The following is a 26,002-nucleotide window of genomic DNA, read 5'->3' as shown; positions in this document are numbered from 1 at the left end:
CCACTGAACCAGAACAGACTTGTGCACCCAACTGTAAATGAGACTTTAATTCCATAGAAAGGGCCTAAGGACATTAGAAATTTTAAATAATTGTTATCTGATAAAATTCTTCCTTTCTGGACAGGTCTCTTCTAATGTCACAATTTTCAAGGATACAATTTTTAACTGTTGACCTCACAGATAATACAATTATTTCACCTTCGAGATCAGTACTGGACTATGGCAACAACAAGTATGAAGAGGATAAAGTGACATTCTAGCTTATATCCTAGGCCAGGGATGAGCAAACTTTTTGGCCTAAGGGCCACATTGGAGAATAGAAATTGTATGGCAGGCCATGAATGCTCACAAAAGTGGGGTTAGGGTGTGGGAAGAGGTGAGGGCTTTGGGATGGGGCTGGGGATGAGGCATTTGGGTTGTAGAAGGATGCTCTGGGCTGCAACTGAGGGATTCGGATGGCGGAAGGGGGGGGGGGGAAATCAGGGGTGCAGGTTCCAGCTGGGAGTGCGGGCTCTGGGGTGGGGCTGGGGATGAGAGGTTTGGGGTGCAGGAGGGTGCTCTGTGCTAGGATTGAGGGATTTGGAGATTGGGAGGGGGATCAGGGCGGGGGGGGGAAAAAAGAGGCTCAGGGATGCAGGCTCCGAGCGGCGCTTACCTCAAGCAGTGGCACATCCCTACTCTGGCTCCTACACGTGGAGTGGCCCCCAACCCTCAGAGCGAGGCCATGCTGCAGCTTCTGGGAGCCATGTGGTGCGGCCCCCGAGCCGGCACCCTGGCTGGAGCTCGCGGATCGGCTTAAAATGGCTTGCGGGCCGTAGTTTACCCACCCCTGTCCTAGGCATAGTATCATTGATGCACTAAACAATACACATTGAAGATGTGGATCTCACTTAGCTACCTTTTTCGGTGTCCCCAGTACTTGGCAAATCTTGAATATAGTATCTATTTCACTGGCACCAGGGAAGAGAGGCCTTAATGTGTAAACCTCTGCCATTATACAGCCGACAGCCCAGATATCAATGGGAGAGCTATAACTGGTGGACCTCAGAAGAACTTCAGGAGCCCTATACCTATAAAAACAACAGTTTATAGCATTCACAAATCAAACAAGTACTGCATAACATGGTTACCTCAAGTGGGCCAGCCCGTGATTTTTCATTCTCTGCCTTGCTGGAGACAGAAAGCATCCTTTAAAGGATTCCCAGCAACCCCCACCCAATGCACAAGACTGTATCTTTTTTAGAGTCAGGGTTTGAAGTCACACAATATTCCCAGAATGCCCCGTCACATCCTTCCATTATTTCTTAGACAATGCACATCATGAAGCACTTTAAGAGCTGAAGGCCCAAACCTGTGAGGTAATGCTCAGCACTCCTACTCCCACAAAGTCAATGAGAGTAGAGAGGGCCAAGCACTTTGCAGAATGGGGCCCTATGCACAAAGTACAGATTTATTCTCAGCAACTGAAGTTGTGTGGCAATTTTCCTCCCACTTTCATTGCTTTTTATAAAGTTGATTTTCAGTGAGAACACACAAAAAAAAAAAATGTGGACTTAACACAAGCTATGCTGAAGATTTTGGTCATCACTGACAAGGTCCTAACCCTGCTTATCAGGAAAAAAACCCACTGTTCCCGCCTATGAATCTTTGTCTCAGATTCAAATTTATTTCAAAGTTCAGAGATGTGTTCGGCCAACTCCTCTTTGCTGAAGCAAGATATGCGGTTTTGCCTCAGCCACCCACATAGGCTGATGAAGGAAGCTGACAAAGTATGGATGCTTTTGGTTTAAGATTAGAAGGATGAGTGGGGGTCATCTGTTAGTATTAGGTGGGCAGACGGCAGGAATCATTGATTAAACTGGGTTCTTTTGTCTTCCTTTTCCCTGCTTGCTTTTATAGTAACTCTTCTCTCCCCTACCCCCATGCTAGTTCTCAGTGCCCAACCAGAACAGCACTACTAATGCTGTAACAGCCTTTTCAGTTGCTCTATAGTGATTGTGGTGGCCTCTGACCACTGCTGGTTCTGGAGACTATTCTTCATATTCACAGTAGGTTAAGCAGTATCTATTCATTTCAGCTATGCTACTGCCATTTGTCTGTACATCCATTGTCTTACACATTTTGAAGCCTTTTAATTATGCTAAATTAAAAATGGGATGCACTGCTTTTATAGACCAACAATGACATTATCCTTAGCTTATGTTAAAGTTTTGTCTTATCTAAAGGCATGACTTCTAGACATGTAATTTCATAAAACATAGCCAAACATTTACATTGCATTTACCATCTTGTAGATACATAGTCTGTATAAGGAGGCCTAGATCGGATTTCTCGGGCTAAGCCAAAGTCCGCTATTTTCACAAGTTCTGGTCCCATGCAAAGGAGGTTTTCAGGTTTCAAGTCTCTGTGAAAGAACCCTGCAATTCAAATTAAACATCAGTCTACAGTGCAGTTTTACACCCATTTGTAGCCTTTATTTTTTCCTACCTAGATTTCTTCACTTCAGTTGCCACTATTGCAGGTCCAACAGCAGGTCACAACTGTCTAAAATAATCTTAACCGTGCTAGTCTACATATTTTAGTCAGCCCATGAGGGTAAGTACACAGATGTTGAGATTTTCAAAGCAGTGTAGCCAGCTCCCTGCCCATCTTCTTTTAATGTTAATGGAAGATGTGCAATTTTAATATTAGTTTTATTTTGTTTTAATAGGTGAGCACCTAAATAGCAAAATCTCCCCCTAGTTTAATTTAAGCAAAATTCTGTGGGGAAAAAAAAAGAATTATTCTTTATATTTCAGTTCCTTCCATCTAAGCATCTCTAAACACTTTACAAAAGTTTGTCTTCCCAGCCATGGTGGAAAGCGGCAGGGGCACTTGAGCTACACTGGATACAAATGAGGGTGTTGCTAGAAAAGTGCTCACCATAAGGAGTCTTTCACTATAGAATTTGCTTCCCTTCTTGCTCTGCCAAAGCCTAGATTTCTTAAACTTCTAGGCATGCTGGAAAGCCTGTCTTTTCTTGCAGGCATTAGGGGACAGGGTGTGTGGGGGGTCATCTCAGAGATGGTGTGACTGGAGGTTGAAGGAGGATTTAGGCAGGATTTTTGTGTTATGGTTGGATGGAATGGCTTAGGAGACAGTCTATTCACTGGCAAACTTGTAGCTAGAACAACTGATTAAAGTTCACTATTGAAAATTTTGGTTTGTGGGTTTTAAGTTTTGGAAGATGCTTAGGGATCTGAGTAAGCACCAAAGAAACTGAAAAAAGAAAATCAATATACTTGTTTTACTGTGCTATAAAAATATCAAGTATGTGTGTGTTTTACAGTTAGTGAAAACAGAGACAGAGTTTGTGACTTGTTTCTCTGTTGCAGAAATAAAAAGAGAGCCCAGGTCTCAGGACTTGCAGTCTTATGCTATTAGCCACAAGACCATATTGTCTCTGTTGTGGCAAAATCTTCCAACTCTTCCTTGTGACTGTGATTCACAACATCTTGGTAGAAATCATTTACAATCCAGAGTGCAGGAGATCAGCGTAACAATACAGTGGTTTGTCCAGGACTGATTAGTTACATTGTGTACAGCAAGAATATGCAGGACAGAGATACAAAACATCCTGAATGCTTGTGCTTTCTTTGCCAGGGTGTACCAGTGAGGACTTAAGAGATCAGTCCACAGCTCATTTTACATTAACGTTTTAAAAGATTTGATTTTCTGTGGTTGTAACAGGCAGAGATTTCTTGTTCCCTTTGAGTATGTCTAAGGCCAGGGGTGGGCAAACTACGGCCTGCGGGACCATCCTGCCTGGTCCCTGAGCTCCTGGCCCAGGAGGCTAGCCCCTGGCCCCTCCCCTGCAGCCTCAGCTCGCTTGCTCTGGGCAGCGGGGCTGTGCGCTCCTGGGGCAGCGCAGCTGCGGAGCCCGCCCTGACCCGGTGCTCTGTACTGGTGGCGGCAGCGGTGGCGTGGCCCGACTCCAGCCGGGCGGCACGGCTGTAATGCCACCAGGCATCGGTGCTCCAGGCAGCGAGGTAAGGGGGGCAGGGAGTGGGGTGGGGGGTTGGATAGAGGGCATGGGAGTTTGGGGTCGAGTTCAGGGGGTGGGGGTGTGGATGCTGGTTGGGGGGGGGGGAAAACGGGGTTGAATGGGGCAGGGGTCCCTGGCGGGCCTTCAGGAATGAGAGGTGGTTGGATGGGGTGGTGGGGATCCGGGGGCAGTCAGGGGACAGGGAGGGGGGGGGTGTGGATGGGGCGGGGGTCCCAGAGGGGCGGTCAGGGAACGGGGGGGGGACAGATAGGAGGTGGGGGCCGGGCCACGACCCCCTCCCCTAACCGGCCCTCCAAAAAATTTAAAAAACCCGATGCGGCCCAAAGGCCAAAAAAAAAAAAAAAAAAAGGGGGCGGGCAAACGTCTTAGGCCTACTAATGTGAATGGAGGAGAATAAAGCCATTAGCAGGAACACATCTTATAAAAAGTAAAATCTAAGCATGTTAGGTAATTTTCAGATTCCAAGGCCAGAAGGGACCATTGTGATCATCTAGTCTGACCTCCTGTAGAACATAAGCCAGAGAACTTCTCCAAAGTAGTTCCTAGAGTATATCCTAGCATTCCTAGAGATGGGGGGGGGGGGGGGGGCGCGGGAGAATTGTTCTCTTGCCACAGAGGCAGGACAAGAGGCAATGGGTTCAAACAACAACACAGCAGATTTAGATGAAATCTGAGGAAAAACTTTCCAACTGTAAGAACAGTTGGACAATAGAGCAAATTGCCTCGGGAAGTCATGGAAGCTTCTTCACCGGAGGTTTTCAACAGGAATCTGGATTGCCATCAGTCTTGGATGATCCTGCATCTTGGCAGGGGTTTACACTAGTCAACCCTCAAGGTCCCTTCTAACCCTATGGTTCTATGATCTTTTTAAATCAAGATTGGATATTTTTCTAAAATGGTCAGTGATGGAGCATCTACCCTTTGTAACTTGTTCCAATGGTTAATTATTCTCACCTTTAAATTGTATGCTTTATTTCCAGTCTGAATTCTAGCTTCAAATTCCAGCCATTGGATTGTGTTATGTTTCTCTGCTCAATTGACGAGCCCATTATTAAATATTTTGTTCCCCATACAGATAGACTGTACTCAATTCATGCCTTAACCGTCTCTTGAGCTAAATAGATTGAGCTCAGCACTATAAACCATGTTTTCTAATCCTTTTATCATTTTTGTGGTTCTTCTCAGAACCTTCTCCAACTTATCGACACCCTTCTTGAATTGTGGACACCAGAACCGGACATCGTTTTCTAGCAGCGGTTACATCAGTGACCAGTACAGAAGTAAAATAACCCTTTACTCCTACTTGAGATTCCCCTGTTTATGCATCCCAGGCCTGCCTTAGCAGTTTCGGTCACAACAACACACTGGGAGTTCATGTTCAGCTGATTATCCACTATGATCCCCAAATCTTTGTCAGAGTCACTTCTTCCCAGGTTAGAATCCCCCCTCCTGTAAGTATGGCCTACATTCTTTGCTCCTAAAGGTGTACATTTATGTTTAGCCATATTAAAATGCATATTGTTTGCTTAAGACCAGTTTATCAAGTGATCCAGATCACGCTGAATCAGTGACCAATCCTTCCCATAGTATTCTTGCCGCCAAGTTAAAGAAGTATGGGCTGGATGAATGGACTGTAAGGTGGATCGAAAGCTGGCTAGATTGTCGGGCTCAACGGGTAGTGATAAATGGCTCCATGTCTAGTTGGCAGCCGGTTTCAAGTGGCGTGCCTCAAGGGTCGGTCCTGGGGCCGGTTTTGTTTAATATCTTTATTAATGATCTGGAGGATGGTGTGGACTGCACTCTCAGCAAGTTTGCAGATGACATTAAACTGGGAGGCGTGGTAGATAAGCTGGAGGGTAGGGATCAGATACAGAGGGACCTAGACAAATTGGAGGATTGGGCCAAAAGAAACCTGATGAGGTTCAACAAGGACAAGTGCAGAGTCCTGCACTTAGGACGGAAGAATCCTATGCACTGCTACAGACTAGGGACTGAATGGCTAGGTAGCAGTTCTGCAGAAAAGGACCTAGGGGTCACAGTGGACGAGAAGCTGGATATGAGTCAACAGTGTGCTCTTGTTGCCAAGAAGGCTAATGGCATTTTGGGCTGTATAAGTAGGGGAATTGCCAGCAGATCGAGGGACGTGATCGTTCCCCTTTATGCGACACTGGTGAGGCCTCATCTGGAGTACTGTGTCCAGTTTTGGGCCCCACACTACAAGAAGGATGTGGAAATATTGGAAAGAGTCCAGCAGAGGGCAACAAAAATGATTAGGGGTCTGGAGCACATGACTTATGAGGAGAGGCTGAGGGAACTGGGATTGTTTAGTCTCCAGAAGAGAAGAATGAGGGGGGAATTTGATAGCTGCTTTCAACTACCTGGGGGGGGGGGTTCCAAAGAGGATGGAGCTCGGCTGTTCTCAGTGGTGGCAGATGACAGAACAAGGAGCAATGGTTTCAAGTTGCAGTGGGGGAGGTCTAGGTTGGATATTAGGAAACACTGTTTCACTAGGAGGGTGGTGAAGCACTGGAATGCTTTACCTAGGGAGGTGGTGGAATCTCCTTCCTTGGAGGTTTTTAAGGCCCGGCTTGACAAAGGCCTGGCTGGGATGATTTAGTTGGGAATTGGTCCTGCTTTGAGCAGGGAGGTGGACTAGATGACCTCCTGAGGTCCCTTCCAACTCTGATATTCTATGATTATTTACCACTCTCCCAATTTTTGGATCATCTGTAAACTTTATCTGTGATGATTTTGTGTTTTCTTCCACTGTAAGGTTCCTGTAAGCCCACCACCCCCAGAGCTCCACTGACGGTGTTCTGTCTATGGAGGGTTTGCAGGATTGGAACCCAATGTTGTAATTTTAATATACTTACAAGACAGTATTGCAATGCATGGGGAACATTAAGAGCAAACTCTAAATTTAAAAGAAATAATTGCTTGATTCAAACATTGGTCTTGTTTTTGTTGGCTGGCCAACAAAGTCAGTTCTTATTGTTATCAGACTATCAAAGCTATTTATCACAGGGATATTTTACCATAAGTGTAATAATGTATTAATACATTTCACACATATATACATATACCCCCCCCCCCCCCCCATAATTTAAGTCATGAGAAGTGCCAAGTTATAAACTCTGGAGGTAGAAACCCTCATTTGTCCAGAAAACAGGTACAGCACAGCTAGCACCAGTGCAAATCTTATCACACTGTCCCACCAAGATGCCTTAGCCCTCACCTGAAATGACTGCCTGGAGAGGCTTTAGTCTCCATGCCCAATCTTTGGGGTCTTTTCTGGGATGGTCAACAAGGATGCCCATTAGTGCCAGTTGTGCTGGTAGTTTTGTGATGTGGAATCTTATTCATTAGGAACTGGATAAGCTGCCAGATTAGTTGAACATCACAGGCTACCAAGCAGATAATTATTTGTGGTCACTGGCAACCTTGCCCAACTTGGAATCAGTGACCTGAAAGCGAACAGCCCATCTCCTATGAATAGCCCCCATCACTCCATTTAACAGAGGAATTTTATTATTTAGTTTAAAACTAACACACAGACACTATCTTTCTCCAGTTAAAAATATTTAGAGCCAAAATACAGCCTACCATGTTTATGGATAAATGCAAGCCCTTGCAGGATCTGATACATAATATTCCTAACTGTAGATTCAGGAAACAGTTTGTTTCTGTAGGGTAAAAAGTAAAGAAAAAAGTTACTGATGCAGTGACACAGGGAGTTTATCATTTCTTAGGCACCTACAGGAAAAGGAACAGTTAGAACAGCTAGAAAAGCAGTTGTAAGCAGTGTACTTTTCTTTTCAACAAGAGCTGTGCAGTCTTTATGCTCACTGCCATATCCTGTGGTATTTAAGCTACCTTTGATACCAAATGCTGCAAGTAAAAAAGCTAGTCAATAAATTGAACAACATGATGTAAGACTTAAAACAAAAGAGAATGTCTCAGGCACATCCCACAACACTGCAGGGATTCAGAGAGAGTCCATCTCAGTAGAATGCTTTTCACTGTTCTTTTCCCAATGATCTCACTTCTGCCATATGTGAGATCAGGCATTTTACTTTAAGCTTTACTTGGTATGGGGCTTCTCTTTATGGTCTTTTCTGGCTTCATGAAAGTAACCCTCCCCACTGCTATTAATATCAGAGCAGGGGCAGTTCCCCTTGCAATGGCCTCCAAGAGGATTTGCCAGGGCAGCAGGTTTATGATAGCCCTTGCTATTGAGGAAAGGAAGATCAAGACCCATGGGCTAAGTGATAAGCACCTGCAGCCCCAAGGCATCTCAGTAGGCAGGGCAGTAGCCTTGAAAAGATCAGTGACAGAATTCACTGGAAAGAGCCTACCAGTAGTGAAACGAGAGGCCTGTACATTCTTTAACTTCCTGTACTTGATCCCTCCCTTAAACTCATTCAGCCCATCACATGTTTTAAAAGTGAGGTCAGCAACTAGTCAGACTTCCATTTTAAACTGTAGCGGAATCGAGTTGTCTCTTTTCTCACCCCTCCAATGTGTAAAAATTGACAGTTAGTTTAGGTCTAAAGAAATGATCAGAGTTTAACAGGTTTATGTTTAAAAATTCTTAATCATTTTGCAGGATTTCTACCATGCAATATTTTCTGCACTATAACATTCCCGAATGCACATGTGCAACTCAGTCTCATGCCCTTTTGTTTCCATTAGTATGTAGAATCCATAGATCCTTTCTAAAAAGCATTCTGAGATACATATAGGAATAATTTGTATTCGTGGTGGGGCAGGTCCCCAACCCAGTCAGGAAGAGGATAAGGAGCTCTCGGGGGCACAATCAGCCACAACCCAGCACACCTGTAAGGCCTGCCAACCTTTGAGAGGGGCAGGTCCCTAAAAGGGAGGATCCAAGCGCAGTGCAGGGTGGCAATTTGATGTAAGCTGAGCTAGACCACAGAGCACAGGCTGGTTATCAGCAAAGCTACTGAAAAGCCTCTGAAGAAGCAGAGGGGTCATCTTTGCTTTGCTGTATTCTTTAGAGCCTGGGGTGGTTGAGCTGGCCTACAGACACTCTGTGAAGGGGATCTGGGTTCCCAACCCCCTGAGACTACTCCCCTCATGGAGAACAGCAGTGGACCATTTTGAGGGCAGGAGGATTATTTTGTTTGCCTGTTTCATTTGGATTGCTTTATGCCCCCAGAAGAAGGTGCAGTCTCTAAAATATACAGCTGGAGGACCACCCCCAAACCAGTTCTACAGATATGTCAGCATTCAGGAAAGGACATCAAGAAAATGAATACTTATTTTACAATACTGTCATAGGCTACCCCCTTGGGCCCCTTTCTCTGAGGTACAGAACTTCATACAACAAAGGCCTGAGGTCTAAAACACATTTGTCCACCTGACCATACCTGTGCATGCATAGTGGCCACATGTGCAACCAAAATGTCATTTTAGTTTCTAAATATCCATTTGAGTATGCAGAAATGCCTAGTTTGTGTATGCAATTGCAGTACCTGTACATTCAAAGCGACAAATATGTTCTAGACCTTGGTCTTCAATTTATGAAAGCCTGGCCTATCAGTTGAACTCTACTAAGGACTTGTCCACATTAGGGAGTTTTACACTGGTTTTGCTATACCAATGAAAATTCCTAGTACATCCCTGAACTGCATCCATATGAAGAGGGGCTTGTACCAATGTAACTTGCCTTGCTTTACACTGGTGCAATGTGAGCACACTGGGGGTTTGCATCAGACATAGTTACACTGGTGCAAAAATCCTTGATGTAGCTGGGCCCTTAAATAGAGCAAGGGCCACATTTTCTACTGTAAAATACAACTTTAAACTAAGATTGTGTTTAGAGGCTAAATATAACTGCAACCTTTAAAAGACATGGATGTCAAAGACAGCTAAGAAATGAACTCATTACTGTTACAGTTAAGTTTGTATCAGGAATGTGTTTATGATGTAATTTACATACCTTTCTTTCATCAATTGGTAAAGATTTTCCTTCATGTATTCAAACACAAAATAAAGATGATCATTTTCCCTGATAACTTCTTTCAGTTTTACTATATTGGCATGGTTTAATTTCTTCAAAGACTAGAAGCACAAAATACAAAAGAATGTAACACACTGTTATAAGGAAGGATTCCATTTCACTTACCTTGAAGCCCTTGTTGCACAAGCTAAACTGAAATGCTGTTTAATTGTTTAAGTAGCAGGTTGCTACAGATTTAAAGAGCAGATTTCCTAAGAAAGCAATTGACATATACATTTGCAAGTGCTCTGAGTTATGTGTGCAGGCTGATTTGTGCAAACATATTGGCTTTGACTTGTGCTAAGCTTGCCAGTTAGACACACCCAACTGACTCACTGTTACACATCGGATTGGCTGCGTCTTCTCCCAACACAATTTCTCACTGGAGGATCTTCCACTCTACTTGTGCACCTATGCTGCCAGAAGCCAGATCAGATTTTGGAGTGAACTCAGTCCTTAATTAACCTGTAGGTCTTTTCCCTCTAAAATTTCCCACCTTTTTGATAACCAGTGGTAGAAACAGCATAGACAAATCCTGCTTTAAGCAGGGTTAGAGGAGACGTGATTAAAGTTTTCTACACTTGTGCTCCCACTGACACTATTGCTGTTGGAGCTGCATTATGTGTGTCTCTGGTCTAATTATCCAGAAACAGGACTACCCTGCATGGAAAGGAGTGTATGCACAGATGCTGTTGGTAATGAAGGGCATATAAACCTTAAAATCCATACTGCAATGCTACTCCCAGTTCCTGTTAGAATTCTTGCAGCGCAGCCCTGCCATAGGAACAGCCAGAATTCAGATGGTTATCTTCTCCCTTGGGCGGCTGCTGCTGACTGCAGGTTTGCTGGCAGGAGCCTGCTCCCCACCAGCTACAATCTGGCACCAGTTGTCTACAAATCAATAGTTTTTAGCATTACTACAAAACAGCATGTGATAGTTTTAAGGAAGAATGAGGAAACGGCAAAGCTACCACAAACATACTCCACAGCTCTTACTACAGGGACTGCTAATGAGGCTCTTCTCAGAGCTAGAATGGGTCTATGTTACCTAGAAACACCAGGGAGAACTGTTCTAATGTAAAAGGCCTTGTAAATGCTGGGTTGAAAAGTAACCATCCTTGGAATTAACAAGTACCTTAACCTCTCGAAGATTCATGCATTCCTCCCAAGAGTAGAACTTTCTCTTCATCCTGTGGAAGCAGAGGGGGGAAAAAAGAGAAATAACACAGTCAGTGCCATTACAGTCTGAACTCCATAAGTCTCTGCACCTCAGTTTTCCCTTCTGTCAAAGCACTTTACATCTCTAGATGAAAGGTGCTAGATGGGAGTTAGTATACAAAATACAATGCTGTACAAGAATACCTTTTTTTTTTTTTTTTAAATAGCATTAAGAAAACACCCTACAATTCAAGGTAAGTGACTTTGGTCCCCACACGAAGCCAAAGGAAGTAAGCTGTTTACAAAACAACCAAGCTCTAATAGGTAAATAAGATTCAAAATGTTGAACAAAGTATATTTAAAAAAAATAAAAAACAAAAAAACCCTCCACACTTTTATAACAAGGTCTATTTTTGTTCCTCCTTTCCCTCGCTATTTCCTTCTTTTCTGCACCTTGATTTCTTCTTGTGCCCTCTATGCCTTCCCCCCCGCCCCTTCTATTCCTCAAGGTCTTCACTTTTCAGTGTCCAGGTTTCCCCACGCTTTTTAATTGCCTCCTCCCCAAAAAGATTCTCTCCCCCACTAACTTCACCGAGACCTGTTTTCTTGTCCACTTTGGCCTCTCTCCCCAACCTATTCAACAATATTGCTTCAAACACAGCCAGTTTCATAGAGATGGTTCACTCTTTACTTCCAACCTGTAATAGTATTTACCATGTTACAACTGTGTAAACATAGTGTGTTATGTACCACCTAAGTAAAGCATGCTCATTTCTTTAAAATGCAGTAAATTTCCATAGTAGACAGTGTGTGTGCGCACACAAGAGCTTTGTCACCTCAGTACAGAATCACTAACTGTTACTGCAGGCATTTTTCAACTTGGGGAAAGCACCTTGGCATTTTGATTTAAAATATATATTCCAATTGGCTTGGTTTGTTTTGCAGTGACTGCCTTGTGCCTGAAGATGCCATGCTTTTGGCTATCACTTCTTCCGCTGTGCTGGTTTGTTCCACAGGTTCTGTTTGGCATTATGATGAAGCCTCAAAGGGAAGTAGTTGCTAGCAAGGCTTTGGACAGCAAAAAGCACACTGCACAAGTTGGACGTGGAAACCATGCTACAGCTGTGGTGGCTACAACAATGGTGGACAACAGCTGTCCAACATTGCTTCTAACCCATATAAAGTAATCTATGTTTACACTGTAGTGAAGACAAGACAGTTGTAGTTTTAACCCATATTAGCTGGTTGAGGTAAACCCCTAGGTAGAGCTACCATGTGTCTTCACTAGAATGTAAAATGGGTTAGTTTAACACATATAAATACACCTTTCTTCCCCTAGTGAAAACACAGCTTCAGCAGTCTTTAACATGGCTAGACAAGCACTGTGAAAGCCTCAGGCTGTCTCTATGCTACAACACTTTTTATTTATTTATTAAAGTAGAGGATTGGTCTTCTACAACTGGGGTTCTCAACCTTTTTCTTTCTGAGCCCCCCGCCCCACATGCTATAAAAACTGCAGGGCCCAGCAGGGGCCGGGGGGCCTCAGGGGCAGGGACTTTGGGCATAAGGTATAGTTTGACTTCTATTTCGGGGGGGAGGGCAGAGGCCAGCGGGGCCTGAGCCAGCTATGCATGGTGGGGTCTACAGAGGGATTGCGGCCTCCACCTCCTGATTCACCTCAGGAAGCCACCTAGCCTGTCTGGGTGGGGGAGGAGGGGGGAAAAGGAGAGAAACGCAACCAAAATAAATCATAACTCAAAAGGTGGGGGGCTCAGCACTAAAAGTTTGAAAACAGCATTTGGTGCAGGGACGGGGTAGCTAGGGGTTGTGTGCTGACAGGGAGGGGTGCACTAGGGGCTGTGTGCCAGCCAGGGTTGATTAAAAAACAAACAAACAAAAAAAACACAATGATTTAAAAATAAATAAATACATAAAATCAGATTTTTTTTTATAAAATGCTTTTTGAGGGAAAAAACCTATCTAAAGATAGTTTTAATTAAGATATTTTTGAGCTATAATGTATCTCATCATGGAATAGGGATTACTAATTCTATGATATGAGACAATGTTTAAGAAACGTTTTGTAAATGAGTTCCAATAGTTCATGGATTAGGGACACAATCTTATTGGGGTTCCAGGGGCTTCTGTACAGATTAACCTAAATAATCTTTCTATCTACCCAGTGGGACTCAGTGCTCAGTCTAGAAGATACCATCAGAGATGCTTAGTTTTGAAGTTCTCAAACTGTGGATTTGGTGTCTCCAGAGATGACATGCTTGTTAACAGCAAAAATGTTTTTAAATATTTATTTATTTATTTATTTAGAGGTGAGAAACAACAGACCTCAACCCTATTGTCCCTCTGCAAATTTATGTACACAGAGTCAATCCCTTACCTCTCTCTAAAAGTGCAAAGTTTCAAAAAGTTCAATGAATAAAAGATTTTTGGGAGCGGAATAGATCTGGACAAGGAGAAGTCTGGAGATAAATGCGAGAAGGGAGGGACAGGCAGTAGAAACAAAAGTGAAACTGTTTGAACAGCATATTCCAGAAGTCTTGAGGTCTTTCTGAGAGTAGCCTTCATTGATTTGAGATCTACCATGCCATTCTCTCACTAGAAGGGAAAAACAATAATGGCAGCAGGCTGTAAAAGAGACCCAGTTTGGGAATAAGAACCATTCAAGAAATATATGTTTGCTGATGATGTTTTAAAGAAAGTCACACCAGTGAACTGGTGGAAGTCACTTAAGCACTTGGATTCAGAGACTGTTGAAGTGATAATCTACTTTTAATAGCAGTAGCTTCTTCTGCCGGTGCAGAAAGAATATTTTCTTCCTTTGGACTAATTCACTCCAGTTTGAGAAATCGTTTGGGACCTGAAAAAGCAGGAAAAGCTTTTTTCTTTTCCAGAATATGAACAAACAGGAAAATGAAGGTGAAGACGACTGAGTTAGCTGCAGAAGCCAATATTTTAAGTTTCTCATGTTGACCTGGCTGGCATAGTCTATTTAATTTTTTTAAAATATTTCATTTAACTATTAGTTAAAAACAATTTTAACAAAAACAAACCTGGTTTTAAAAAACTGGAATGTTTAACTAAATTAAATTCATATGCTTGTTTTGTTAAAATATTATATGTTTGCTGTTGAAGAAAAAAAATCCAGAATACATAACGTTGTTTTAGTTAAAACAAACAATTTAAATGTCTGTCTGGTGATGTTCTCCTCCTAATACAGCATGGCAAGAAAATCCTCCAAATATTTATGATTAACCTGTTGAGCAGATATATATATGAAGTCATTGGGAGGTGAACTATCCAATTCAATTGCCTTTGGTAAATGAAATAACCAACCAATCATTTATTTTCTGATATAGCTGTAAAACTAATCTGAAAAGTTTTCAAAATAAATCATTTAAAAAAAATGTATAGTGTGTACCTTCTAAAAATGAAACCTACATCTATCTCCGAGTTGTGAAGAATGTGTGTGTTAAGATTATAACAACCAACAAGAATGAACTTTTATGTAGAAATCCATGATTAAATCGAGTCTTCCTGAGTAGTGATTTAAATCATGATTTAAATCCATTTGATGTAAATCAAATCCACCCTGGTGCCAGGAGGGCTCCCCTGCGGTCCTGGTTCCCGGAGAGCTCTGACAGCCAGAGACCCAGGTCCCCCCACCCAGGCGGCTCTTACCGGCTGCCTCTGCATGAGCAAAGGGGGCTGGGAGCTGAAGGAGCAGCTTCAACCTCAGGCACCAGGAGACAAAAGAACTCTGTGACTACCTACTCCATGGGACCAGCCAGAGCAGCAGCCGCCCCGCACTCCCTGGCTCCAGCTTCCCTTCTCTGACCTGGTCAGGGGATGGGAAGAGAAGGCGGAGATGAGAGGGGGGTGCAGTTCGTGGGGCAACACCCTCCATGCCTCCCAACTCTGCCCAGGGACTCAGCTTCTGCCCCATGGGGAGCACCAGGGCTCAGGGCTCCAGGATTCAGACCCGCTGCTCCCAGCTTCAGCCCTACGGGGGGCCCCAGGGATCAGGGCTTCAGCCCCACAGGGCATGCTGGGGCTCAAGCTCTGGGTTTCAGCCGCAGGGCCCCACAGCCCTCTTGAAAGGGCTCACAGACCCCCAGTTGAGAATTGCTGTTCTACAAGCAACAAAACATCTGACCCAGAACCAGAAACCTGCTCTGCACAAACTCTCAAAGTCAATAGGAGCTTTGTGAACACGGGGCCAATTTCTGCCCTCAGTTACCAGACTTACACCAGTGTGTCAATATAGAATAACTCCATTGTCAAAAAAACAGTTACTTCACGGTTATACCAAGAATTTGGCGCAGTGAGTCTATATGATTTGGATCATTCTGCTATGGAAACAGTAAGAAATGCTTTCCACATGAATAGTCTTGACACCCAAGGAGCAACAATAAGGGCTAATGTTCAGGACAGAATGTTTCCATCTGTTACAGAGAGAACACACTTAACTCTTGAAACAGGAAACAAAGCATTTATGGTATTGGGAGGTGGGGGGCGGGGTTTGAGGTAAATTCATTTGAGTCTTATCCTTTCAAGGGTTTGTGTACACCTGACTTTGCCAATTCACCTGAGGAAATGAAGGCTTGACTTACACTTAAAAGTTAGGTTGACTTAGCTACTTTGGTTGGGTGTATGAAAAATATACACCCGACTGACATAGCTATGCCAACCTAACCCCCTAGTGTAGACACAGCTATGTCGAGGGCAGAATACATCCACTGGCATAGCTACCATTGTTCAGGGAGGTGGTATTCCTACACTGAGGGCATAAACCCTACCGTCAGTATAGGCAGTGTCAACATTAAGGAATTATACTGGATAGTACTCCAACATAGTTATGCCACTGTAGTCTCCGTAGTGTAGACATACATTAGTAAAGACTAGTTTTGACTGGCAGAAACATTTTGGGAGTGTCCACAAGTGCCATTTCACTCCACATAGAAAATGTCATCTATTAGAAAACCGTGCGTAAACATCCCTTCAAATACCTGATTTAAATCACAAGATAATCTTTTTGCCTGTATCTATTCCCATGACAGATTTGCAGTAGTAACTCTGCCTTTCGCTAGCATGAATCTTTGCTCACAATCCCTGCAATAGCCGTGAGAATACACAGCTGACCTGCTATGCTACTGTAGTGCTGTAGCGTAGACATTTCCTATGGCAATGGAAGGGTGTTTTCCCATCATTCTAGGTAATCCACCTCGCTGAGCAGTGGTAGCTAGACTGGTGGAAACATTCTTTCGTCATCCTAGCTGCATCTACACCAAGGGTTAGGTTGGCATACCTCTGGCACTCAGGGGTGTGGATTTTACACACTCAGAAGCAACGCAGCTACGTCAATTTACATTTTATGTGTAGATCAGGCCTTAGACAAGTGGGCCATTTAAAAACGCACTAAAAGTGATCTCTGAAGCCGTTAAGTGAGACACTGGAAATTAAATAGGCCTCAAACAATTTGGGTGAAATGATGAGGCCTGTGTATTACAATGGGACATAAGGAACAGACAAAGGTGTGACGTAATCAGTTCACTCCTCAAGACAACTGTCACTGGGTGATTAGACCATTCATTTTATGTTCCATATTTAGTGGCTGAGAATTAAGATGCAGAGTTGTATATTCTCAGACCTTGTTACAAAACCAATTGTATATACTGAACACATGATGTACATTAGTTGGCTACGTACCAGTGTAATACTATTACATCAAGGAATAATAAAGTGACTCACTTTTTAATGGCAATTAGCTCCCCAGAGTCAATGCTTCTCCCTAGGAGGACGGAGCCATACGTCCCATCGCCAAGTTGTTTGATAGTAGTGTATCTATTCATGATGTGGATCCTTTGGCTGCAAATTCATTTCAGTCCTTAGTAAATGCTTCCCTGCAGCTGACGTGTTTCTCCTCTGAGTGTAACCAGTTCTTTCTGTGGCAGCATAAATACAGAGTACTCAGGACTGCATGAATAGCCACAAGAGTCATGTTTTCAAGGCTCAGCCTCTGGTCTGAAATACAGAACACAATCCAGTGGATTTGGATTATTTGCATTTTTCAAAGTTGTCTTGTTTGCAGCCTCCTTTCTTCCCAAAGACATTCAGGAGCACAAACAGGCTTTTTTCCTGGTTGTCCAAAACTAAAGAGCCAGATTAGGTCTGGCCTTAAATAGGCATGTGCACAAGGAGACCTCCCACTCCTTTACACCCTCCCATTCCAGAAGCCAGCCGCAATTGCAGGGCCTGTAATTAGCATCAGACGTGATGGCAACTCCAATGGGTAGCAATAAGCAACACTACAGTTACCAAAAGCACAGAATGAGTTCTCATGGCCTGGAAATAGCAGCCCCAGCAAGGGAACGGAGCATCTCTAATTAGGTGGCAGGGGATTGGTTTTAGCAAAATTATCTAGCAAATGGATCGGTAACACAGGTCATATTGCAGTCAGTGCAGAGCTCTGACAAACCACCTTTCCTAACTTTCCAAGATGTCCCTCTGCACGAGGGGTAGAGTCATACATATCCTTTAAAGGGAAAGGATACTCAAGACAGACAAGACCACATTTATATCAGGGTTGTTACCCCAGGAATAAGTTTGGCTCTAGGAATACTTTATATACCCAAATTACCTACCAAACCCATCACCCTGACACAGTGCAAATAAAAGAATAATAGAAAATAAAGATGAATAGTTTTTATTAGCTTCTCTAGTCCAACCCCTGCCAATGATTCCTATGCTTAAATCAACTTACTTACAAAAAGGAAGAAAATGTGACCTATACTATGTAAATTAGTCATACCCTTGGAATTAAGCTAAATAGTGGGAACAAGAATCACATCTGCAAGCTTGTCTGTGTTATGGTCAGTTCCACGCCTTCTTACTCCTCTTATTAAGAACTTAATATCATCTCTGAGCAGAAGAACAGTGGCTTTTGCCTTTGTAAGCGGTGTGTGTAGTCTGAATTACATGTCAACAGATTTGCTGCAGTATCCTTATGTCCATACATGCTCCCTGTGCTGCCTTAACTGGGAAAACAGATGATGTTTTAGTGATGGAGAGAGCTGCAAATAAATCTCCTGCATCCTCTTTTCCCAATAACAGGACAGGTTGCCCAACCGCTGTCAATGTCACCAGTACATAAAGATATACTCTTGCAATGATGCTGGCATCAACAGCAGTGTGTTACAATAAGTTGGGATGGTCCAACTGAATTAAGATGTTAGCAATTTTTTCCCTTTTTCTTAGCATTTAAGCACTGCCTGAAATAGGCTGCTTCTCCATCCCACTGGGATCTGTAAACCTAATGCACTGATGTGGGAAAGAAATCTGTTAATGTCAAAACAGCTTTTGTCAGTTTATGTATCAGGTACAGAGGAAACAATCACTCTCCCTACCTAGAAGGCACTTATACTCCACGATTCATCAGAATTTGCCTCAAAATCCACACTTTGCTGAACAATTGTGCTGCATCAAAGCTTCCCTTAAACTTTTTTTAACCTTGAAATGGAAACTAAATACAAACAATGCAGACGGGCTGCACAGCTGGAACCAATGTTTCTGAGAGGTGTGAACTGCCCATTCATCCCAATAGACTACTAACTGAAACCTGAAGATAAGTAATTTAAATGTCAGCAGAGTATTTCACGCTATAATTTTAGAAGAAATATCCAGTAAATATATATAGCTCACAGTCCCAGCCTCCCTCAAAGGTTGGAAGTGTAAGATATATTTAAAACAAAATAAAAAGAGGGGCTACTGTACTGATTGTATTATTCATTTTTAGGTTTACATTAAACAGATTCATAGATTCTAGGACTGGAAGGGACCTCGAGAGGTCATCGAGTCCAGTCCCCTGCCCGCATGGCAGGACCAAATACTGTCTAGACCATCCCTGATAGACATTTATCTAACCCACTCTTAAATATCTCCAGAGATGGAGATTCCACAACCTCCCTAGGCAATTTATTCCAGTGTTTAACCACCCTGACAGTTAGGAACTTTTTCCTAATGTCCAACCTAGACCTCCCTTGCTGCAGTTTAAGCCCATTGCTTCTTGTTCTATCCTCAGAGGCTAAGGTGAACAAGTTTTCTCCCTCCTCCTTATGACACCCTTTTAGATACCTGAAAACTGCTATCATGTCCCCTCTCAGTCTTCTCTTTTCCAGACTAAACAAACCCAATTCTTTCAGCCTTCCTTCATAGGTCATGTTCTCAAGACCTTTAATCATTCTTGTTGCTCTTCTCTGGACCCTTTCCAATTTCTCCACATCTTCCTTGAAATGCGGTGCCCAGAACTGGACACAATACTCCAGCTGAGGCCTAACCAGAGCAGAGTAGAGCGGAAGAATGACTTCTCGTGTCTTGCTCACAACACACCTGTTAATACATCCCAGAATCACGTTTGCTTTTTTTGCAACAGCATCACACTGTTGACTCATATTTAGCTTGTGGTCCACTATAACCCCTAGATCCCTTTCTGCCGTACTCCTTCCTAGACAGTCTCTTCCCATTCTGTATGTGTGAAACTGATTTTTTCTTCCTAAGTGGAGCACTTTGCATTTGTCTCTGTTAAACTTCATCCTGTTTAACTCAGACCATTTCTCCAATTTGTCCAGATCATTTTGAATTATGACCCTGTCCTCCAAAGCAGTTGCAATCCCTCCCAGTTTGGTATCATCCGCAAACTTAATAATCGTACTTTCTATACAAATATCTAAGTCGTTAATAAAGATATTGAACAGAGCCGGTCCCAAAACAGACCACTGCGGAACCCCACTCGTTATGCCTTTCCAGCAGGATTGGGAACCATTAATAACAACTCTCTGAGTACAGTTATCCAGCCAGTTATGCACCCACCTTATAGTAGCCCCATCTAAATTGTATTTGCCTAGTTTGTCGATAAGAATATCATGCGAGACCGTATCAAATGCCTTACTAAAGTCTAGGTATACCACATCCACAGCTTCTCCCTTATCCACAAGACTCGTTATCCTATCGAAGAAAGCTATCAGATTGGTTTGACATGATTTGTTCTTTACAAATCCATGCTGGCTGTTCCCTATCACCTTACCACCTTCCAAGTGTTTGCAGATGATTTCCTTAATTACTTGCTCCATTATCTTCCCTGGCACAGAAGTTAAACTAACTGGTCTGTAGTTTCCTGCGTTGTTTTTATTTCCCTTTTTATAGATGGGCACTATATTTGCCCTTTTCCAGTCTTCTGGAATCTCTCCCGTCTCCCATGATTTTCCAAAGATAATAGCTAGAGGCTCAGATACCTCCTCTATTAGCTCCTTGAGTATTCTAGGATGCATTTCATCAGGCCCTGGTGACTTGCAGGCATCTAACTTTTCTAAGTGATTTTTAACTTGTTCTTTTTTTATCTGCTAAACCTACCCCCTTCCCATTAGCATTCACTAGGTTAGGCATTCCTTCAGACTTCTCGGTGAAGACCAAAACAAAGAAGTCATTAAGCATCTCTGCCATTTCCAAGTTTCCTGTTACTGTTTCTCCCTCTTCACTAAGCAGTGGGCCTACTCTGTCTTTGGTCTTCCTCTTGCTTCTAATGTATTGATAAAAAGTCTTCTTGTTCCCCTTTATTCCCGTAGCTAGTTTGAGCTCATTTTGTGCCTTTGCCTTTCTAATCTTGCCCCTGCATTCCTGTGTTGTTTGCCTATATTCATCCTTTGTAATCTGTCCTAGTTTCCATTTTTTATATGACTCCTTTTTATTTTTTAGATCATGCAAGATCTCGTGGTTAAGCCAAGGTGGTCTTTTGCCACATTTTCTATCTTTCCTAACCAGCGGAATAGCTTGCTTTTGGGCCCTTAATAGTGTCCCTTTGAAAAACTGCCAACTCTCCTCAGTTGTTTTTCCCCTCAGTCTTGATTCCCATGGGACCTTACCTATCAGCTCTCTGAGCTTACCAAAATCCGCCTTCCTGAAATCCATTGTCTCTATTTTGCTGTTCTCCCTTCTACCCTTCCTTAGAATTGCAAACTCTATGATTTCATGATCACTTTCACCCAAGCTGCCTTCTACTTTCAAATTCTCAACGAGTTCCTCCCAATAAAAAATACTATAGGTTTGTCAGTAATTTAAATGAAGGTGCCATAGAATTCCCAGCCTGCCATACCAGAATACTGCAGAATCAAGGGACATTGTCACAGAATGTAGGTCTGTTATGCTTGACAACTTGCCATGGAACATGCAAGACCTGGTCCATAGCAGCAACAGTTTGGGGAGCTTTGGAGTACCACTTACTTGTTGGCCACTTTATTGGGTAATTGGGTATTCAAGTGTGCAAGTTTTGGCTTAAGTGATTTAAGCCAAGTCTGAGGAGTCAGTGGCAGACCCAGGATTTTAACTCTAACTCCTTGTTCCCAGACCTGTGATCAGACCAGTAGATCAGGTCTCTCAATATCAAATTTAGACAACAAAAATGTGTTTTTCCATCAATGAAAAGGTAATAAATAATAATGGCACAAGAAATGACTTTGTACAATTTTGAACTGAACATGTAAAAACTGGCAAATCTGGCAGACCTGTAGAAGTCTCAGCAAATACTTTCCTCATGAAAGGGGCACGATGCATTAGTCAGGGTCATAATGCATGATGCATTAGTCTACATAATGGAACAAATATTTAACAACAGACTTCAATTTAGCAGACAAACGTATAACAGGATATGGTAGTTGGAAGCCAAAGCTAGACAAATGCAAACCGGAAATAAGACATACATTTTTAACAGTGAGGGTAATTAACCACTGGAACAATTTTCCATGGGTTATGGTGGATTCTCCACCTCAGGAAAAAAAATTAAATCAAGGTTGGATGTTTTTCTAAAGGATGTGCTCTAGGAATTATTTTGGGGACCTTCTATGGCCTGTGTTATACAGGAGGTCAGACAGATGATCGCAATGATCCCTTCCGGCCTTGGAATCTATGAATCTAAGGCTAGGTCTATGTTACTGGTTCTACAGCAGCACAGCAGCCTGTGCCATTGCAGTGCTGTACCACAGATGCTTTCTACAGTTACAGAAGGGTTTTTTTCCACCTCTCTGAGCAGCAGTAGCTAGGTTGACAGAATAATCTACTCTGGGGGTTAGGTCAGCTTAACTATGGAGCTCAGAAGTGTTATTTCTTCATACTCTGAGGGTTTGTCTCCACTCCGCTGCAGCGATCAATCCACTGGGGGCCGATTTAGCGGGTCTAGTGAAGAGCTGCTAAATCGACTGCCGATCACTCTCCCGTCGACTCCGGTACTCCACTGCAACGAGAAGCGGAAGGTAAGTCGACAGGAGAGTTTCTCCCATCGACCCAGCGTGGTGTAGACACTGCAATAAGTTGATCTAAGGTATGTTGACTCCGGCTACGTTATTCACATAGCTGGAGTTGTGTAACTTAGGCTGACTTAACCCCATAGTGTAGACCTGTCCTGAGTGACGTAGCTAGGTCAACCTAAATTTTAATTGTAGACCAGGCCTAAGAGCCTTGACACAGGGGAAGTGAATACTCCCAGAGAGGGAGGATCATTCAGCAGAACTCATGCTTCCTCTCCTTCGTGCTCCTGCCCCATCTCTTCCTGCAGAGAAGGAAAAGGCTTTTGGGGCCTAAATCACTATCTGACTCCCTTTGCTTTTGTTAGGGCTATGGTGTGGTTGACAGCATCCCCATACACCTCTTGCAATAACTTTCAGTTACATGCCTAATGAGCAAGATTAGTTACAAATTTCAAACTATTTGACTAGAAAATTAAGTGAAAAATACATGTTAAAAATCACACCGCTGTGCACGGAAGTTAATGAGGCTCCACATGACCACAGACGTCCACCCACAGGTTGCTCAATGCGGGATCAGAGCCTGGTTTTGGATTCCAGTTGGAGAGGTTTGGAACCTGAAGTTAACTGGAGTCCTAGGTTCTCTGAACCTTGGAAAAATCTGGCCGTAGGTGTTTCAAGTTCGCTAAACAGGAATTTAAGTACCAAAATTAAGGGATACTTTTGAAATAACTATTTGGACAGAGAGACACCCACACAGAGGCAATGGTCAAGTTGAAAAAAGATGCTGGTTTTGAGTTTTTAAAACTTGACCATACCTACATTACTAATACCAGGTAGGCCTTGTGAACATGAAAATACTGAACCCCATTTAATGAAGTCAATTTCTAAGCTGATTTATCTCAACCAGTACAGTTTTCTTGTTGAAGAGGCCTTAGGTTTTTAAACTTGTTCTACTAATCCTATTTCCTATTCACCATTTATGCTCCGTTTTCACTTTATGGTTCTCTCGGTTTTGATCATGGAGACAGCTTAGCCCCAAATCCTACAGGATGCTCCATGCAGATGGAGTCCTACTGACCTCAATGTGACTTGGCAGTAGTAGCACAAGCATCTGCCTGTGTAGAGCAGCCCTAGTCAGTTTCACTTTTGCTTATAATCTGATTTACTTTCTGGCTGTCATGCAGCAGGTAAAAACTGCAGGAAGTTTTTCTGATGTTGAGAGCGGGGGTTTGAGGTTGGCTTGAAATTTAACAAAATAGTGGTTTTGTTGTAATAATAAATAATAATATAAGAGAGAGACTAGCGATTTTCAGTTTTGTATAAATTTTTTTTAAGTCAAAATCTGTAAATTTTAGGCCTAAATCAAAAGGACAGAGTCCCTTAAAACAACAAACAAAAACTTTATTATTGCACATCACCCTGAAAACAAAGCGTTAATTATTATTTACAGGGCATTGTGAACTGAAATTCAGCCCAACATCTTTTTGTAAACTCAATAAAAATGATTCATTTGAGATTTTATTTGCTTAAATACTTATTCCCCTCTAGTGTTTGAAAGACAAACATTACAGCACTGAGAATCTGAAAGTGAAACTGACTAAAAAACAAATTGAAACTGACTTTATTAATTTTCATTGTCAAAAGTTAAGAGAAATGCAAAACAAACCCCCAACATAAACAGTGACAAGTCAATTTAAAAAATTCTTTCAATTGTGATCTAATTTGTTGTTAAGTAATCTCTGCAAAGAAATCTGTTGGTTTAGAATATATTGTTTTAAGTTAACTGTTTAGCTCTGTATCCGTAAAGCATTTTGAAACATTATACAAACTAGCTTGAAAGAATCTTTTAAGAATGAAAAGCTCCCATTGCCAATTTCATAAGTGTTTAAGTATGAGTCACATCCTCTAAACTCATCTATATGCCTTTTGGCTACCAACAGTAGATAAGCCACAATGCCAAAAACATCCAGCAACTGGTAGGCTCCTCACCCCTACCATCACCCCCACAAGAGGGACAAGAACTGATTCAGAGTGCCATCCTACAAACATGTATGCAGGTGAGTAATCCCACTGAAATCACTGACTTCAATGGCACTACTCACGTAAATTTACCCACATGCACAAGTGTTTGGACGGTCAGGCTGTTAGAAAGAGTAGGGAAATTTTACAAACATGTATGATATTGAGCTGGATTCATGTGATGATGGTATGTATGGATGGATTTCTCTTTTCTGTTTAACATAAATTACTTCTAAAAAAAAAAAACTAAAGCAAACGAGACAGTGCTAATGCCTATGACTGAGTTTCAATGTTATTATTTGTTTTTAAACCCTGCAAGGATGGAGGCAATAGCACAGTTTTTATGAAATTCTGGCTCTCTGTAAAGAAGTTTATCTGAAATCTGATAACTAGCAATAGAGCTAGCAGCATCCTAACTAACAGCACTTTCCGTGAACACGCATGCCATTTATTAGTAAAAATAAAAACTAATTTACCTTTGATGAATCCAGCCCATTGTATGGTAATCACTCGGTATTACGCAACTCTAGCAAAAGAATAATTAAACTCCATTATAAGAGTTTTCTGTACTGTTGTCTATACAGAGAACAAATTTAACATTTGCCTTATGATTTGCGTACGAACAGTCTTAAACTATCATTTTCAAAGCAAAAACAAAAGACGATTTGTATTAATTTAACTAGTCATATTTGTAGGCCACGCGGTATGTTCCCCATAGAATAATTTTCATATACACTTACATAAATGAAGTCATACTAAATCAAAACACCATCTGAAAATTACATGATAAATGGTTGCTACTAAACAAGAATTTAGTATCTTGAAGTCCCTCCCATGCAGGCCTAGTCAGAAAACTTTCATGTACAGCTCTATTTTAAATGTCACAAGAAAAGGCCTAAAATCATTGTGTAGGGAGTGGGGGGTAGACAAATGATGTTAAACACAATGTAAACACCAATCCAAAGCAGCTGATATTCTCCTTTTAAACCCAGCTATTAGAATCAGGGCAAGATCCACACGACTGTGGTCAGAAAAACAGAGGATTAACCTGATTCTCGGGCACCTCCAAATCTGTCATCATGTCTAGGGACATTTATGTTACAACCTACTAATAATACTGCTCTAAAAGACAATTTGTAATTGCTCGTAGAGCCCTTAAAAGGGATTTCCAGCAATTTGAAAGTAATAGAATAGCTGTTAAGAGGAGCAGTCAGACAGTTTGTACAACATGCTGTCTACATCTAGGAGAAAACTGCACTAGTAAATCACAACATACACAGTACAAACCCAGCTACAAGAAACCATGCGGCAAGTCCATCTGAGGGAAGCCAGGGCTGATCTAGCTGCCAGAGGATCATTGCACTGAGGCCGAGAAGAAAAGAAAAGGAGTTTTCCGCTCACCAACCAGGAGAAAAACAAACAAAAGCAATGTGGCTACTAATCAGGGAC

The 26,002-nt window shown here is 42.3% G+C and overlaps 1 protein-coding gene across 7 annotated transcripts in view; it reads right to left on the bottom strand.

The window, feature by feature from the left end:
• ICK (intestinal cell kinase) overlaps positions 1 to 26,002 on the bottom strand; it is a 44,739-nt gene extending 18,737 nt beyond the window's left edge. For 4 of the 7 annotated variants that reach the window (XM_024221440.1, XM_024221870.1, XM_024221806.1 and 1 more), the window contains exons 1-8: positions 25,830 to 26,002; positions 25,030 to 25,079; positions 16,992 to 17,264; positions 11,203 to 11,257; positions 10,008 to 10,129; positions 7,649 to 7,728; positions 2,285 to 2,417; positions 899 to 1,070 (exon numbers count right to left, since the gene is read on the bottom strand). In XM_024221440.1, coding sequence (XP_024077208.1) covers positions 899 to 1,070; positions 2,285 to 2,417; positions 7,649 to 7,728; positions 10,008 to 10,129; positions 11,203 to 11,257; positions 16,992 to 17,092 — 663 coding nt within the window. In that variant the 5' untranslated portion in view covers positions 17,093 to 17,264; positions 25,030 to 25,079; positions 25,830 to 26,002. The remainder of the gene's footprint in view (positions 1 to 898; positions 1,071 to 2,284; positions 2,418 to 7,648; positions 7,729 to 10,007; positions 10,130 to 11,202; positions 11,258 to 16,991; positions 17,265 to 25,029; positions 25,080 to 25,829) is intronic. The other 3 variants (XM_024221501.1, XM_024221695.1, XM_024221755.1) reach the window with 3 other exon arrangements.

This window comes from Terrapene carolina, unplaced genomic scaffold (genome assembly GCF_002925995.2).
Source record: "Terrapene carolina triunguis isolate 2854851 unplaced genomic scaffold, T_m_triunguis-2.0 Scaffold42, whole genome shotgun sequence".
Lineage (NCBI taxonomy): Eukaryota > Metazoa > Chordata > Testudines > Emydidae > Terrapene > Terrapene triunguis.
The sequence above is the reverse complement of the archived record's forward strand: the minus strand, read 5'-3'. Positions and strand labels throughout refer to the sequence as shown.